Raw genomic sequence first — 13,556 nt, 5'->3', positions numbered from 1 at the left:
TTTTCGAAAACTTTTTATCCGTTGTAGTAAAGTATCCGAAGTTAGCGCTGTCCCACTCCAAGAATATTTAATAGAAATCTATCGGAACTGGTCGGGTCTAGGTTTTACCAGAAAATACCCTTATTTATTCAGTAATAACGAGATCAACGCGCATAAACGTAAATTTATAGAATATCAAACCTGGAACGAGGCCCAGCAACTCGCCCTGCAATGCCTGGATACCAATACTAAGGATTGGATCGCTCCACAGTTAAATATCGCAAAGAAGCGAAGACAAAACAGGGAGCTACTTACTATATATATCGAACAAATAGCTGGAGAAAAGTCCGCTAGCGAAGCAAGAGCAATATAACCATTCCCAGATATTCAATAGCGGGAAACGCAACCAGGATGTATCTTGGTTTATGGTAGATAGAATTCTAAAATACAATAGCAAAGTGGATATATATAGTATTTTACAGGTGCTTGATTATGTCGCAGAATGGGTTTGTTCACGGATTGGGTATTCAGAAAACTACGCGATATTTCCATCACGTATTATCATTTCATTGGGATTTCTAGCAGGCCTACATCATTGCCGTGATTCATTTTCTGAGACCTCTGGTTGTCGTTCATTTAGTCTGGTAAACTTCATAAAGTAGGAGACATAGTGCCACTCACCGGTTAAATTGCTTGACACAATATAGACAAATAGCCGCACATTTGCTGTCGGCCAGGTAGACTTGTGGATAAACACATACCCGTTTACATCCACAGCAGCTTTAGGTATTAGAGTAGATTCGAACCAGTTGGTAATGGAATATCCATACACCGTAAGACCTTTCCTCCGAGATCTGATTCCCTTTTTACCAATATCCACACCGTCTCTCAGACCTGATTCTCGCCACATGAGTTCGCCCATGCACTCCTTGCTTAATATAAAGAAACTTCTGTACTCGGAGCATGTGTGACAAGGGTTTCATGAGTAAATCGAATAAGATCAACCAAACTACAGCAGTATAACCATGCTATCATATGTCTCTACAGGGAAACGTCATATGAGTAACCAAGCCATAGGTTGGTGAATCCCTCACAGCTCACAGTAGATTATACTCCCATCCACGTCATCTGTCCTCCCGGGAGTCACTATAGTCTGTGAAAGACAGCTGGGCTGATAGCCTTTCCCGGTCCTCTCTCTCTCTCTTGTGAAACAGCGGTCCTGCCTGAGCTAGGCCTATGACATAGCGATAGATACACTTACTCCTTCAGAACGTTTATTTTTTAACCCCACACTGTCACTCCAGAAGATCTACGGTGAAATAAGCATGACGGCACCGATGTACTTCGTATCGTCGACCAATAAATGTGCCGGAAATAGTTCCCAGGGATTCTAGACCTCATCTACTAACGATTTCACTCAATGAGCTCGGATCTGCCAAGCTCACTGCTCTCCCACATAGAAGGTTGGAGGCGATTGTGCTTCGCTTTGTACGAAGAGATAGAATGAAAGAAAGTTTCTCCCGCCATCTTTAATTTACCTCTAACGCAGAATGGTGAAGATATTCAGCAAGTCTTCCTTGGCATTGCCTTTCCCCACCCTGTTCTCCGTCGAGTAGGCACATCATTTTGCATAATTCACACCAATGTAAAATTAACAGTTCATTTTACCTGCATAGAAAGATATTCATTGGCGGAAGTCGGCAATTCTACGGCCCAAATCCTCGTTATTCAAGTCCAAAAAAGCATTACGTGGTTATGCGGCGTGTCCGACATTAGAATTCATGATGGTGTGTAGCAAATCCGAGGGTATATAAATACTACGTAAGGCTGTTTATGAAGCTTACCTCATCTGCTATACAAAGTATTCATTTATTCAAGATAGTCATGTTTTCTTCTCTACCTCTTTTAGGACCCTCCAGCTCGCCTCTGGCAGCTGTTGGGTTCTGGTTCGGACTGGGTGTACTACTGGTGAGTGCTCTATAGTGTGGACGGAAAACCAGAGTCAGATTGCTAATGCTGGACAGAGTATTCTCTACCTCCTCGCGGTTATTATTTATAACATTTACTTTCATCCTTTGGCAAAGTTCCCTGGCCCGAAGTCCCACGCGGCCACGCGAATTCCTTACTTCCAGGCTTTACTTAGGGGCCGAACCGGCAAAGCTACCAAGGACCTACACGAACGGTACGGGGAAGTAGTCCGCATCGCTCCCAACGAATTATCCTTCATCGGCGGCGAGGCCTGGACGGCAATATACGGCACCCGACCCGGACATAGGCAGAAGCCGAAGGATGTCCGCTACTATCCACCCACAGCAGGCGGAGTTTCCAGTATCATTCTTTCCAACGATGAAGACCACACTCGTTTTCGACGTACGTTGTCCCATGCATTCTCCGAGAACTCGTTGCGTGCTCAAGAGCCGCTCGTTAATGGCTATGTCGACCTTCTGATACAGCGTCTGCACGAGCACTGCGACGCCGGCAGCAAACCCCTCGACATGGTTGCATGGTACAACTTCACCACCTTCGACATCATCGGGGACCTGGCTTTCGGGGAATCGTTTGACTGCCTGCAGAACTCGGCGTATCACACTTGGGTCTCGATGATCTTTAAACACATCCGCTCCGGCACGTATGGAAACGTTGCAAGACGCTTTCCCGGATCTAACTTTCTTCTGCCTCTCATCACGCCCACGCACATAGCGAATGGGAGAAAGTGGCATGCTGAGCTCACGAGAGAGAAGGTCAAGGCCCGGCTCGCCAAGTCCAATGACCGGATGGATTTCTTCGGACATATCCTGAAACAGAAGGACACGGAGCGGGCCATGAGTTTCGACGAGATGGTCACAAACGGCAGCACATTGATTGTTGCCGGTTCTGAAACGACGGCAACCCTGCTCTCGGCTGTTACGTACTATCTGCTGAAAAATGAGCGGGTTCTGAGCAAGCTCCAGCAAGAAATCAGGAGCTCGTTCCACAGTGAGAAGGATATCACCGTTGTTGCTTGTAACGAACTCGAATACCTCAATGCCGTGTTGACGGAGGGCCTCCGCATCTTCCCGCCCGTTCCTACCGGACTACCCAGAATTGTCAATGGAGATGGTGACACGATTGCTGGGAAATGGGTCCCTGGGGGGGTATGTTCACTACTAATATTAAGATGATTCCTACAAATCAAGTACTAACAACTCCCCGTCCTACAGACCATCGTCTCCATCCCACACCTCGCCGCCTTCCACTCACCATCAAACTTCACAGAGCCGGAGTCATTTATCCCAGAACGCTTCCTCGGCGATCCTCGATTCGCCAACGATAGCAAAACCGTGCTGCAGCCGTTTAGCTTCGGGCCCCGGAACTGCATTGGACGCAAGTACGTCTTCCGTTCCCTTGTCCTCTTGAAATCTTTGCTGATCAGTCTTAGTTTGGCCAACGCGGAGATGCGTCTTATTCTGGCTCGGGTGCTGTACAATTTCGATCTGGAACTGGATGAGCGGAGTGTGAATTGGAATCAACAGGAGACGTATATTCTGTGGAATAAGCCGTGTCTTTATGTTAGGCTGCGCCCTAAAGTGGGTATATAGGGGAGGTAAACGGCTGGGAAGTTGACTCCGGGGGTGTTCAATACCTGTGGTTAGTTTATCTTTGAGTAGCTGTTTTTAATGAATAACGATGAGATACATTGATTACGATTAATGTAAAGACCTTATATTACAGTTACGATATAGGATAAGGTATACTATTACTTGATTTAGGGCTTTGTTCTAAACAAGATCAATTAGTACTATAACAACTAGTTACCTCGTGCATAAGATACATCCAGGATATAGTGTCTGAACATCATGACCTTCCAATTGGAACATAAAGCCAAACACCAACTAGGGAGATCAACATTACATGATCTTTGCTCAGTTTATATGTGACCGAAAAAGGAATGTCCAGCTTCTGTTAAGCACGCGTGATAGCAATGATCGTATATTCTTATCCCTTGAATGGCCCCCTTTCAACAGGAATATCAGAGACTTACATGGAGGTCCTCATTACAGTGCTTAGCTCTCACTTCGATGATGACAACGGTATCATGATCATCCCAGTTGACCAACTAAGTTCGTACCAAATTTTCACAATATTACAGATTATTGCGAGAACTAGAGGCTGAGCATCATCATACTGATCCCTTTTTAACCTCCCAGGCAACAATCATGGGAAGCAGAAAATCCTTAACATTGTGGTTAAAAAATGGGATACCAAATCCTAGCAGCTGCACTAGCCACAATTATCATTTTCCATGGCTGAGTACAACTAACAACTTCTTTCCTGCTGCCTTTGTGTAAGTTTTTCTCTATGTCAACCGGGCTTCCCCATCCTGGAACTCAGATGAAGGCGACAGGTGTATTCTACTTTCAAATAGCGATTAAAGACTTAATCCAAGACATTCCTTGTGTTCGTATCCCGGTATCTGGGGCTACGCCAATTTGCATGAAAGCAAGCAGTGGCAGGGCTATGCAGTATTGGCGGCTGCGTCCGATACAAAGAAATTGCTCTGTTACGTGCCTCGTGGCCAGGTATCACAGGAAGCATTGACAGTGTCGATAAGATGTAGACTCGCCATAAATCTTAAAACACCCGAATCCATCAGATAAAGGCGCTGAGAAGGCTATACGACTTATACATAATATTTAGCTTCTTTTCACTTACAAGAAAAAGTAGCGGAGTGTGGTCCAGTGGTTATGATATGTGCAATTAGTCACAAGACCGGGTCGATTCCCTGCACTCCCATTCGCTTTTGTTTTGGATTTTATATACATTTTTCCTTGTATCTTTGCCTTTGAGCCCTAGTTAGCTGGTTTGCTTTTAGATAGATTTTTCTTTTCTAATTTTCTCGAGTCATACAGACGCCACTGATTGTCCGGCTATTCCACCGTTGATGGTGAACATAGATTCAGCGACCGATTTTGGCCGCCCTACAAAGTAGTATCCTGTAAGATGTCTGTAGCTGTTAGTACACAAGTTCAAGTTGAGTAACATTTCCCTGGCATTAATTGCTAGAAACCTCGGCACTTTAATTAAAATTGCGGAATACCACGACCGAACCCTAGGCTGAAAAAGTTGAAGATTGTAGATGGGACGACATTTGAACCTTATCAGTTTCAGCATGACGATTGCCTCCCAGGAACCGGGGTAATATTGCCTCGCGAGCGTGAACACTGGACGACTTGACGGAAAATGTATATTCTGGCTAAATGGCATAGCCGGTAGTGTAAGATATCTACATGAACAAGGCTTACCCGGAGGGTGTTAGCAGGGGTCGTGGGACTGTAGAGGGTCTTTTTCTTTTACTAGCATAGCACTTGCTGATAAGAAGGTATATAAAGTTATACCTTAAGACTAAGTTTTCGCACTTGGGGCAGAAATACTCATTATCACCATATTGTTTGTGACCAAAGAGTGTCTAAGGGAAATGCTTACAGATTGACCGGGTATATATCTTAAATAACAGCATTAATTTATATACCAGTCCTATAAATCACATTCCTGCTAATAAGGATACATACAAGACTTATAGATTGATTCGAGAATTTAACAAAATAGCTGGTACTTTCATCTTTACCCTATTCCACGAGGTAGGTAAGCATTCGCAGAGCTCGTATTGAAACCTCCCCCGCTGACACGAGCCCTCTCACGCATTCACGCATCCACTCATTTACCCCCCCCTCACACTCCAAGAATACCAATAAACCTTTCATAAATGCAAACCTACACTAACTGAACTCTCCCCAACAAGTCAACGAACATAGTTTAGTTCCAGGAACACACCCAAAAGGAAATCTATGGCCACAAACTAGCACGACGGTAACTTTCGAAAACCCCGGCCTACCTTCTCAGACGCAAGGCAAGGCGTTCATCCATGCTGTGAACCTTAACCCCGGTTCTCGAGTTTGCCACTGAAATATAGAATATTGTGGGTCTTACACTGACTCGTTATCTTCGCAGTCTATACACTCTAAAGAATCCGATATGACTCACCCCAACCCTAGATACATAGTTAGGAGAGATGGGATAAGAATCCGCCCGCGCTGACAAACCTGACGTACTTAGGACTCGCCAAGTCTAGCCCTAACTCACCCCCCGCACTCGTACCGTTGGATCAAGGCAGGAGTACAATTATTAATACATTGAGTAGACACATACACGGCAGTTATGTAGACCCTCCCAAGAGCCGAACTGTATCCCCACAGAGAACTAACATACATATACCCAGTCCGAAACCTACCGAGCTGCATGCATGATACGTATACGTCTAAGAGTCACCGAACTACTCCGGAGGCACAACCTTCCACATTCATCCGGCAAAGCCAAGGCAAAATAAAATTATGTACACAAGGCACACCCGCATTTCCAAACGAAACCCCACGGGGAGAAATCCGAAAGGGGCAATTTATGCGAGCGTGAACTGGGGGGTTGGGCTTGGCTGCTCCACTTTACTTCGTGTTTCTTTCTTTGTTTGTTGGGTTGCCTCTTCTTTCTTTCTTTTCTTTTGGGTCAGTTCGGGGGATGGCCGAAGTGGTTCTTGTCCTCTCTCTATTGTATACTAGGTACTTGTATTTTGGATTGTGTATTGCATATTGGATATTCGGTATTGTACTCTGGATCTGCATTTTGTATATATACCTATGTGAAATAGAAGAGATATACAGTGGAAGATGTACAATTGCCTCAATCAGATCGAAATCCTGGATCCGGTTCTTTCTTTCTTTTTGTCAAAGTCCTGTTTCTGAACGCCTGTATCGCCGTGCCTTTCGTTGGTGGTTCCGTGCTTCGTAAATCATAGACATAAATATGGACATGAAGGAGAGTGAGAATGGTAGATAAGAAAAAGAAATGACCCCCATGCAAAACAAATATAACGCAAAAGTTTCGACTGTACAACAATCGTAATATAAACAGTGTAGATCGTCGGTTTATGTACTAGATGTTGATGCGGACGGCTGGTGGTCGCCGTCATCGCCGTGGCGTCGAGTGCGAATGCGGAATCGGTCACGGAGGCGGGACGTGAGTCGGCCGCGTCGCTGTCGTTCTTCTTCGTTCTCGACGCTGTTGCGGTTCTCTTCGCGCACGCTGCGCAGCGCGGCCAGGCGCTCTTCGACGGTGGCTTCGCGCATGCGGCGCGCGTTCAGCGTGCCGTGCAGGTAGCTGGTGAGGCGGCGGTGGCGGTGGTGGGACTCCTCTGTTGCTGGTTCCGGTGCGCCCTCTTGTTGTGTCTCTGTGTTGTTTTCGCCTTCCTGGTTCTCAGTCTCGCCTTCCGGCTGGGCGGGGTTGAGGTCGATACGACTGGACGTTTTGTTAGCGATTGCGATTCTTCATGGTTGGCTAGTGGTGAAAGCTTACCATAGAGGACATGTGCCTGAGACATTCACCAGCCAAGGATCAATACACTCCGGGTGGAATTGGTGGTTGCAGGGCAGGACACGCATGTCCTGTCCCTTGACAAAGTCGTCGGTACAGATGGGGCATGAAAAGTTCGGATGATCCGTGGATTCTGTCGGCTTGGGTTGTTCTTCTGAAGGGGACTCGGTCGTGGTCGTATTTGTCACCGGCAAAGCAGCAGTTGCCTGGGGGTTCGTTTCGTGCACCGTGGTTGTTTCCTGAGTGGAATCTGGCTGGCGACCCGTCTCATCTTCAGAGCCCATCTCCACATCACCCTTGACGGCATCCAGCTTGGGATCCTGTTGATTACCGAACTTCACGATCGGAATTGTATCCAACATCGCCCTTGCGATCCCCTTCGTTCGACTTTGTCGTGGCCGTCCCGCTGTATATCGAGGGCCGTAGCGTTCCGGATGGCGATGGGCCCGGACCGCGCCGGTAATGATGATGGCGAGGAAGAGCGCCGTGATGATACCCGTGATACTATACAGAATAATCATAGCTGTGATGTAATGTCAGCCACGAGGGACCGAATGTATGCGCTGACATAACGGGCTCATACCAGTATTAGGGCTGTCCGTGGCCCCACCGGAATCCCCGGAGGTGGGCGGCGTCCCAGACATTGTAAATGACATGTCGGGCTTGATGCTCGTCGAACCGTTTCCAGTCGAAGAATGGGAGAGATTGGTGACAACCTTCGCAAGAGTCGGATTGACTAGCGTAAAGACGTTGATATATCCGTTGGCGTTGGGACCTGCAGTGTAATTACAGTGATGCACCTCGGAGCTGTACAAAAGAACCGCCGATGCACGGTGCGGCGATGTAATGACGTTGCGAACGGTCTCACTCGCATCTAAATTTCCGGGATAGGCGGATCGGTCGCAGCTGATCAGGGCGATATCACTCGTGTTCAATGCAATGGAGTTGGTCGCGTCTACATTCACCAGGTTGCCCGTAACATTGAAGTTCTACGCGGGACCACCGTCAGCATCTTCATTCATGGTTCATCCACGCCGCGCCGTACGAACCGTAATTTCGCTGTGATCGAGATTGACCAAGGCAGTGGTCAAGGGAGTAACGCTGACACCCGATGGCAGCTGAATTTGGGCGCTCTCCAAGTGAAACCTCGCTTTTCCCACCCACGAAAGATCCCTGGAGTTATTGGACGGCACCACAGACCAGCCGGACGAGTCTACCGCGAGGACAGTAGTCGATAGCGCGAAGAGGAGGTAGAGGAGGGGAAGAGAGGAAAAAGAGAAAAGGAAAAAAGAAGGGTCCTGAATGGGCCCCATCGATGGAAAAAGCCAAAGCTTGGAAGGAAATGGACTTCCCCACGATGACGAGGCTTACGGATATGGCGGAGGTTTGGGGCGCAGGAGATCATCTAATCCCGGATCTTCTGCGTTCACCGATCCCGAGCGCCTATGATAACCAGGGAGAAAAAAAAAAAAAGAAAAGGGAAAAAAGGGAGAAAAGAAAAGGTAAACAGGACAGGGAGGTACAACAGAATACTGGCCGATCAATGACGGTCTGATGCACCGTGACGGTGGGGGTTCCAACAAAATGAATTGCAAGAACCGGGGAACAAGATTTGGGGGAGAAAAAAAAAGTGGGATCTATCGATAAGCAGAAGGATCAATGGAAATGGATGGATGGAAAGATGGATCACCGACAACCGGGGGTGAAATTCGGAGATGTGGTGGAGCGCAAGACAGAGAGACAGAGAGAGAGAGGGGTTATGTCAGAGGGTCCCTCGAGAACCAACCACCGACTGTACGGTGGAGTTGCCTCGTTAGGGTTGCAGTTGTAATCCGTTGGTTAACAGGGCAAGTCTGTCAGAAAAATAATCCGGATGATCCGATGAAACACTCAGTGGAAATTAAAGGGAACTCCAAAAATATGTCTTGGACCCAGTCAAGTATATAACCAGTGTGGGGGAGAAACAATTGCAAAAACCGAAGAGTTGTTGCTTGTAGATATAATAGTGATTCCCAAGCTTAAAGTCACTTCAGGTACTCCCAATCAGTAACTGATACGGCGATTCGAACGAGGAACCATGGATGAAATTGACGACGAATCCAGTGACTAATTCGGTACGAAAACGATAAGGGGATCCGCCATGCACTTGATTTGCCCAAAGCAAAACCCGAGGTACAGAACATGCATTCAGTCCAGGCCAATCAATTGTTCCCATTGCAATCCCGTCAAACAATTACATTAGATTCTTTGCAAATCTTCTTCGATCGAGACTAGTCCTATCCGACTCGCGCTCTTCCGGTCTCGATTGTTTAGAATTTTCCCAAGATGCGGGGGAGTTGCTCAAGTACGAAGGACGGACTCTTAGTCTCGTCGGTCTTTCGCGCTTAGGGCCGATAAGTCACATGTTGGCCGATCTTGTCTCATTTTTCAGGCCAAGACAGAAAGGATTACCGCCCAGCTCACCGATGGGCGATACACCCAAGTCGAACAATGTCGATTGAATTACATTGAAAGGTGGGAGATACACCATGCGATTCACCCCAGAAAGAAACGAAAAAAGAAAAAAGAAAAAGTAAAAGAAAAGCACCTGATTCGCATGCGATGAATTGCGTCATCTATCAAAATGCGGTCCAACCTGCAAACTCTCCGCACTGGGGATCCGCTGGCAGACAGCTCTCGCCGACAATCAAGATTCCATACCATACCATGGCTTGCCGGACCCGGTGCCATGGCTGAACAATTCATAAGCTGGCCATGCTGTCTGGGCGTTGAAGTTTGTTCGTTTTTAGAACTACTATCCCACCTCTCGTTTACTCAAACCCAACGTGGGCAAGCTTGATTCGGACATCCACCTCGAGGCTGAGACGGGACGGTAAGCCCGACAATTGACTATTCAACACAGCCTCACAACCCTGGTGCCTGAACTCAGCGACGCAATCGATGATTCTTTCACCATCCTTTGATCGCAAGTCATGTCCATAATGTTCTCCACAGAACATATAAAAAAAATAAAAATAAAAAAAATGCCCTGTCGACGGCGGGTTCTCCGCATGTGAAGTGGCACGCCTCCGCGATCGGAGAGAGGCTGATCTCCGCACTCGGGCACTACATGCTTATCGACCTTCCGCATCCGACAGGATCACCACCTGCGTGAGGCGGACTGCTCACTGGGTAATGCTGCGTCCCAATATCCAAGCGGTTGGATCTCTTAGTTTTTACATTCCTGTGGGATTTGATTCGGTCGGCTTGCTTTCTGGTCCCTGTCAGTTGCGTTGTGCTCGGGGGTTACCCTGACTGGGGTGGATTGATCGACGCCGGGTTGACGATCTCTCCATGCAATCGTAGTTTCTTTTGCTAATAACTTAGCCGTAGTCCAATTATGAGAGGCCAATTTGAAGAGCCGAAAGTGAAGCTAGTTCTCTTACAGACAAAGAAACACCTCTAGTGAAGACGCTGAGGTTTCGAGGAATCAACCCTCAGGGGTCGTATTATATAGGAGTACTGAGTAGATCGAAATTTATAATTATAGGCTCCGCAGGTTGGTTAGTGCGCTGCTGTGCCCGAGCCTTAAAACATTGCAGAAATCCAAATCAATGTAAGAACAAGAAAAAGAAGAAGGACAAGTATCACAACCTATCTATGCAGTCGAGAGGGTGATACAGGAGGTCATAATATTACAACTCCGACGAAGGCGACGCACAAGCCATCGCTACACGACAAACCGATTGACGCGAATGGCCCAGTCCATGCCAACACGCACAATCCCATTGCTCACCGCAAAAGCAGCCACACGGTGAATCCATGTGTGACAACGTCTGCTCTTCTGCATGCCGTCCGACATTTCACTCCCGTGCCAACAACCCCGGAATCTCCAAAGCTTGGCTAGGGTCTAACAATGTGACTTGCCGGCCGAGACACTTTACTTAGACGCGGAGAAAAACACCCTGACCGTGTGCTTTCCGCAAGCTGCTCTTTCACGGGCTTCTAACTTTGTCCTGGGTCTTGGATGGCTTGATTTGCTGGCACATGGAAATCCAGGTCCGGGAAATTGGCAAAACTCGGGATCTGGCATATCCTTTAGTCATAACGTCCTTTCCTTTGGTTTCAGCTAATATATCACCCAGCAATATCGCCAACAGTCTACAGGCCGCCACAGACCAATCAAACAAGGTAGGAGGACACTGCGCATATTCATTATCTACCGCACCTACCCTGTATATAACTCCCTTTTATGCATTGCATCATCGAGCGGGTTCCCAATCAGGCCATGTGGATACTACACATTGAACCTTATCTGGAGACTATGGCCTCTTCAAACCCCGTGACGAGGGTTCTGCTGCATTTCACCGGTACGGAGGAGGATATTCATCAAACCCACACAAGCCAATGTGGCCTGCAGCGCTGACAGTTGACCTGTCTGAAAGAGGGTCGGGAGGAGGTCCGTGAGACGCTGCGAATGATGTGTGAGCCGCGGAGACGACAGGCAATGGGGACTAAGGAAGAGCTGGCAAGTGTTTGTGTGACATCTTCTGGGGTTGGTTTGATAGACCGCAGGAAAGGTCTGGAGCGAGGTTATCAGGCTCTCCTTTCTCTCGGCAGTTATTTTTATCTCACTTTGTGTTTAGAATCAGGGGGAGCTTTTTTTAAAGGGAAGGGCACTGAGTTGATGCACAGATATCAGAGACTGGATGAGGCGTCTGATAGTCCAGCTACACCGTCGTAAGTCGGGAATCCACACGGCCCAGTCTTGGCATAGTTGAGAACGAGCTTTCTGTGGACTGATGGATTCCCCATCAGATGACGACGATTGGCCGAAAGCATGGGTCTCGACCCTCCATGACAGCAACGCTTGGTCCGTGTGTAGGTTGCTTCCCAGACTCCGACACGATCATCCAAACCTAAAGGTTGTGGGATGACAGGATGATGAATGCCACGGTGGTGGCGATGGCGGTGACATTCCCGTGAATGGAGACTCCTCACGCATGGGATTCATAGGCTATGCTACTACTAGGAAGGAAGGTTAGGGTCGAAGGTAAGGTACAGTCCAAACTAACCCTGATGGAGCTCGTTTTCCCCAGGGCGGCCAACCAGATACGCCGTGAAGGCTCAATGGAAAAACAAATGAGAGGGATAATTTGAAAAGACTCGGATGCATGAAAGTGTATGCATCTAACAACGAAAGGGATTTGAAACCAAGCTGGCGGTTTAGTCGGCTTTGTTCAGCGAGTTGAGATTCCTCTCGATCAGCAGGCATCGGTCACTGATGACTCGGTCAGATGCCAGCCATGATCTTTTTAAAGAAGAGGAACAGGGGAAAGCGACATGGTTATCAATCCTGAAGGTGGGTATCTGGTGTGAGATAGAATGGTACAAAGGAGAGGACGAGAGACGAAAAAGAAAGAAAAAATTAAAAAATTAAGAAATGAAAAATAATTAAAATTAATTAGAAAAATGAAAATAAAAAAGGAGAGACGGAGAGCACAGACAAAGAACAGAAAATGGATATCAATTGACAGATCGGGTGGCCCACACGCATATCTAAAACCGCAGGAGAACAAAAAGAAAAGAAAGGCAAATATATCAAATAAAAAAAACCGTTCATCAATTAGCAATCGGTCGGCCGCAAGTTTTGTTCCCCTTGAATTTACAATAAGAACAAGAAAAGAAAAAGCGATCAATGAAAAGAACTAAAAGAAAATCATGGCAAAAGGGTAGACAAAAAGAAAAGGAAGGTGAACCATACCGGACTGGGCCAAAATTAGTAGCACGGTCCCATAGGCTACCAAGGCCTGGAATAATTACCCATCAGCGCATCCCCGCTTCTATTCGAGGCCTCGAACGCCGGACCGCCCGTGACTCCGCTGAAATGGAGACAACGATTGGTCCTCACGACAGGGAGGCGTACAAGGTTCCCTGCTTTGAGGGTCACTCTTCATTCCCAATCCATCACCATTTACTGAAGATTCCCCCCGGCACATTCAGACAAATTGATCTATTTGAACAGATCGGGAAGGCCGACAGGGAATAGACGGGAGAATTAAAGTAGGAGTGAGACAGACATAAATTAAAAAATTAAAGCAGAACAAAAAAAAAAAAAAAAAAAAAAAAAAAAAAAAAAAAAAAAAAAAAAAAAAAAAAAAAAAAAAAAAAAAAAAAAAAAAAAAAAAAAAAAAAAA

At 46.9% G+C, this 13,556-nt stretch overlaps 5 protein-coding genes across 5 annotated transcripts; 3 read left to right on the top strand and 2 right to left on the bottom strand.

Annotated features, from left to right (window-relative positions):
- Positions 1 to 1,863: 1,863 nt before the first annotated feature.
- Positions 1,864 to 3,557, top strand: BDV37DRAFT_297078 (cytochrome P450; the record flags this gene model as incomplete). Its single annotated transcript, XM_032090251.1, has 4 exons — positions 1,864 to 1,947; positions 1,980 to 3,113; positions 3,180 to 3,346; positions 3,398 to 3,557. 4 exons carry the CDS (start codon positions 1,864 to 1,866, stop codon positions 3,555 to 3,557), a joined length of 1,545 nt encoding a protein of 514 aa, XP_031937596.1.
- A 2,835-nt stretch (positions 3,558 to 6,392) lies between these two features.
- Positions 6,393 to 6,866, top strand: BDV37DRAFT_210575 (uncharacterized protein). Its single transcript, XM_032080002.1, has one exon. It carries the CDS (start codon positions 6,529 to 6,531, stop codon positions 6,796 to 6,798), a length of 270 nt encoding a protein of 89 aa, XP_031937595.1. The 5' UTR covers positions 6,393 to 6,528; the 3' UTR covers positions 6,799 to 6,866.
- BDV37DRAFT_210574 (RING-H2 finger protein) lies at positions 6,867 to 8,866 on the bottom strand. The gene is made up of 4 exons (XM_032080001.1): positions 8,430 to 8,866; positions 7,964 to 8,369; positions 7,363 to 7,903; positions 6,867 to 7,305 (listed from the first exon to the last, which is right to left on the bottom strand). The coding sequence occupies exons 1-4, from the start codon at positions 8,691 to 8,693 to the stop codon at positions 6,936 to 6,938; spliced, it is 1,581 nt and encodes a 526-aa protein (XP_031937594.1). The 5' UTR covers positions 8,694 to 8,866; the 3' UTR covers positions 6,867 to 6,935.
- Positions 8,867 to 9,533: 667 nt separating this feature from the next.
- Positions 9,534 to 10,728, bottom strand: BDV37DRAFT_258176 (uncharacterized protein). Its single transcript, XM_032083015.1, has one exon. It carries the CDS (start codon positions 10,508 to 10,510, stop codon positions 10,274 to 10,276), a length of 237 nt encoding a protein of 78 aa, XP_031937593.1. The 5' UTR covers positions 10,511 to 10,728; the 3' UTR covers positions 9,534 to 10,273.
- A 1,002-nt stretch (positions 10,729 to 11,730) lies between these two features.
- BDV37DRAFT_210566 (uncharacterized protein) lies at positions 11,731 to 12,251 on the top strand. The gene has a single exon (XM_032080000.1). The coding sequence runs from the start codon at positions 11,837 to 11,839 to the stop codon at positions 12,101 to 12,103; it is 267 nt and encodes an 88-aa protein (XP_031937592.1). The 5' UTR covers positions 11,731 to 11,836; the 3' UTR covers positions 12,104 to 12,251.
- The last annotated feature ends 1,305 nt before the right edge of the window (positions 12,252 to 13,556 follow it).

The sequence above is a fragment of the Aspergillus pseudonomiae genome, assembly GCF_009193645.1.
Source record: "Aspergillus pseudonomiae strain CBS 119388 unplaced genomic scaffold BDV37scaffold_81, whole genome shotgun sequence".
In the NCBI taxonomy this organism is placed as follows: Eukaryota; Fungi; Ascomycota; class Eurotiomycetes; order Eurotiales; family Aspergillaceae; genus Aspergillus; species Aspergillus pseudonomiae.
This window is presented reverse-complemented; position numbering and strand designations above follow the sequence as displayed.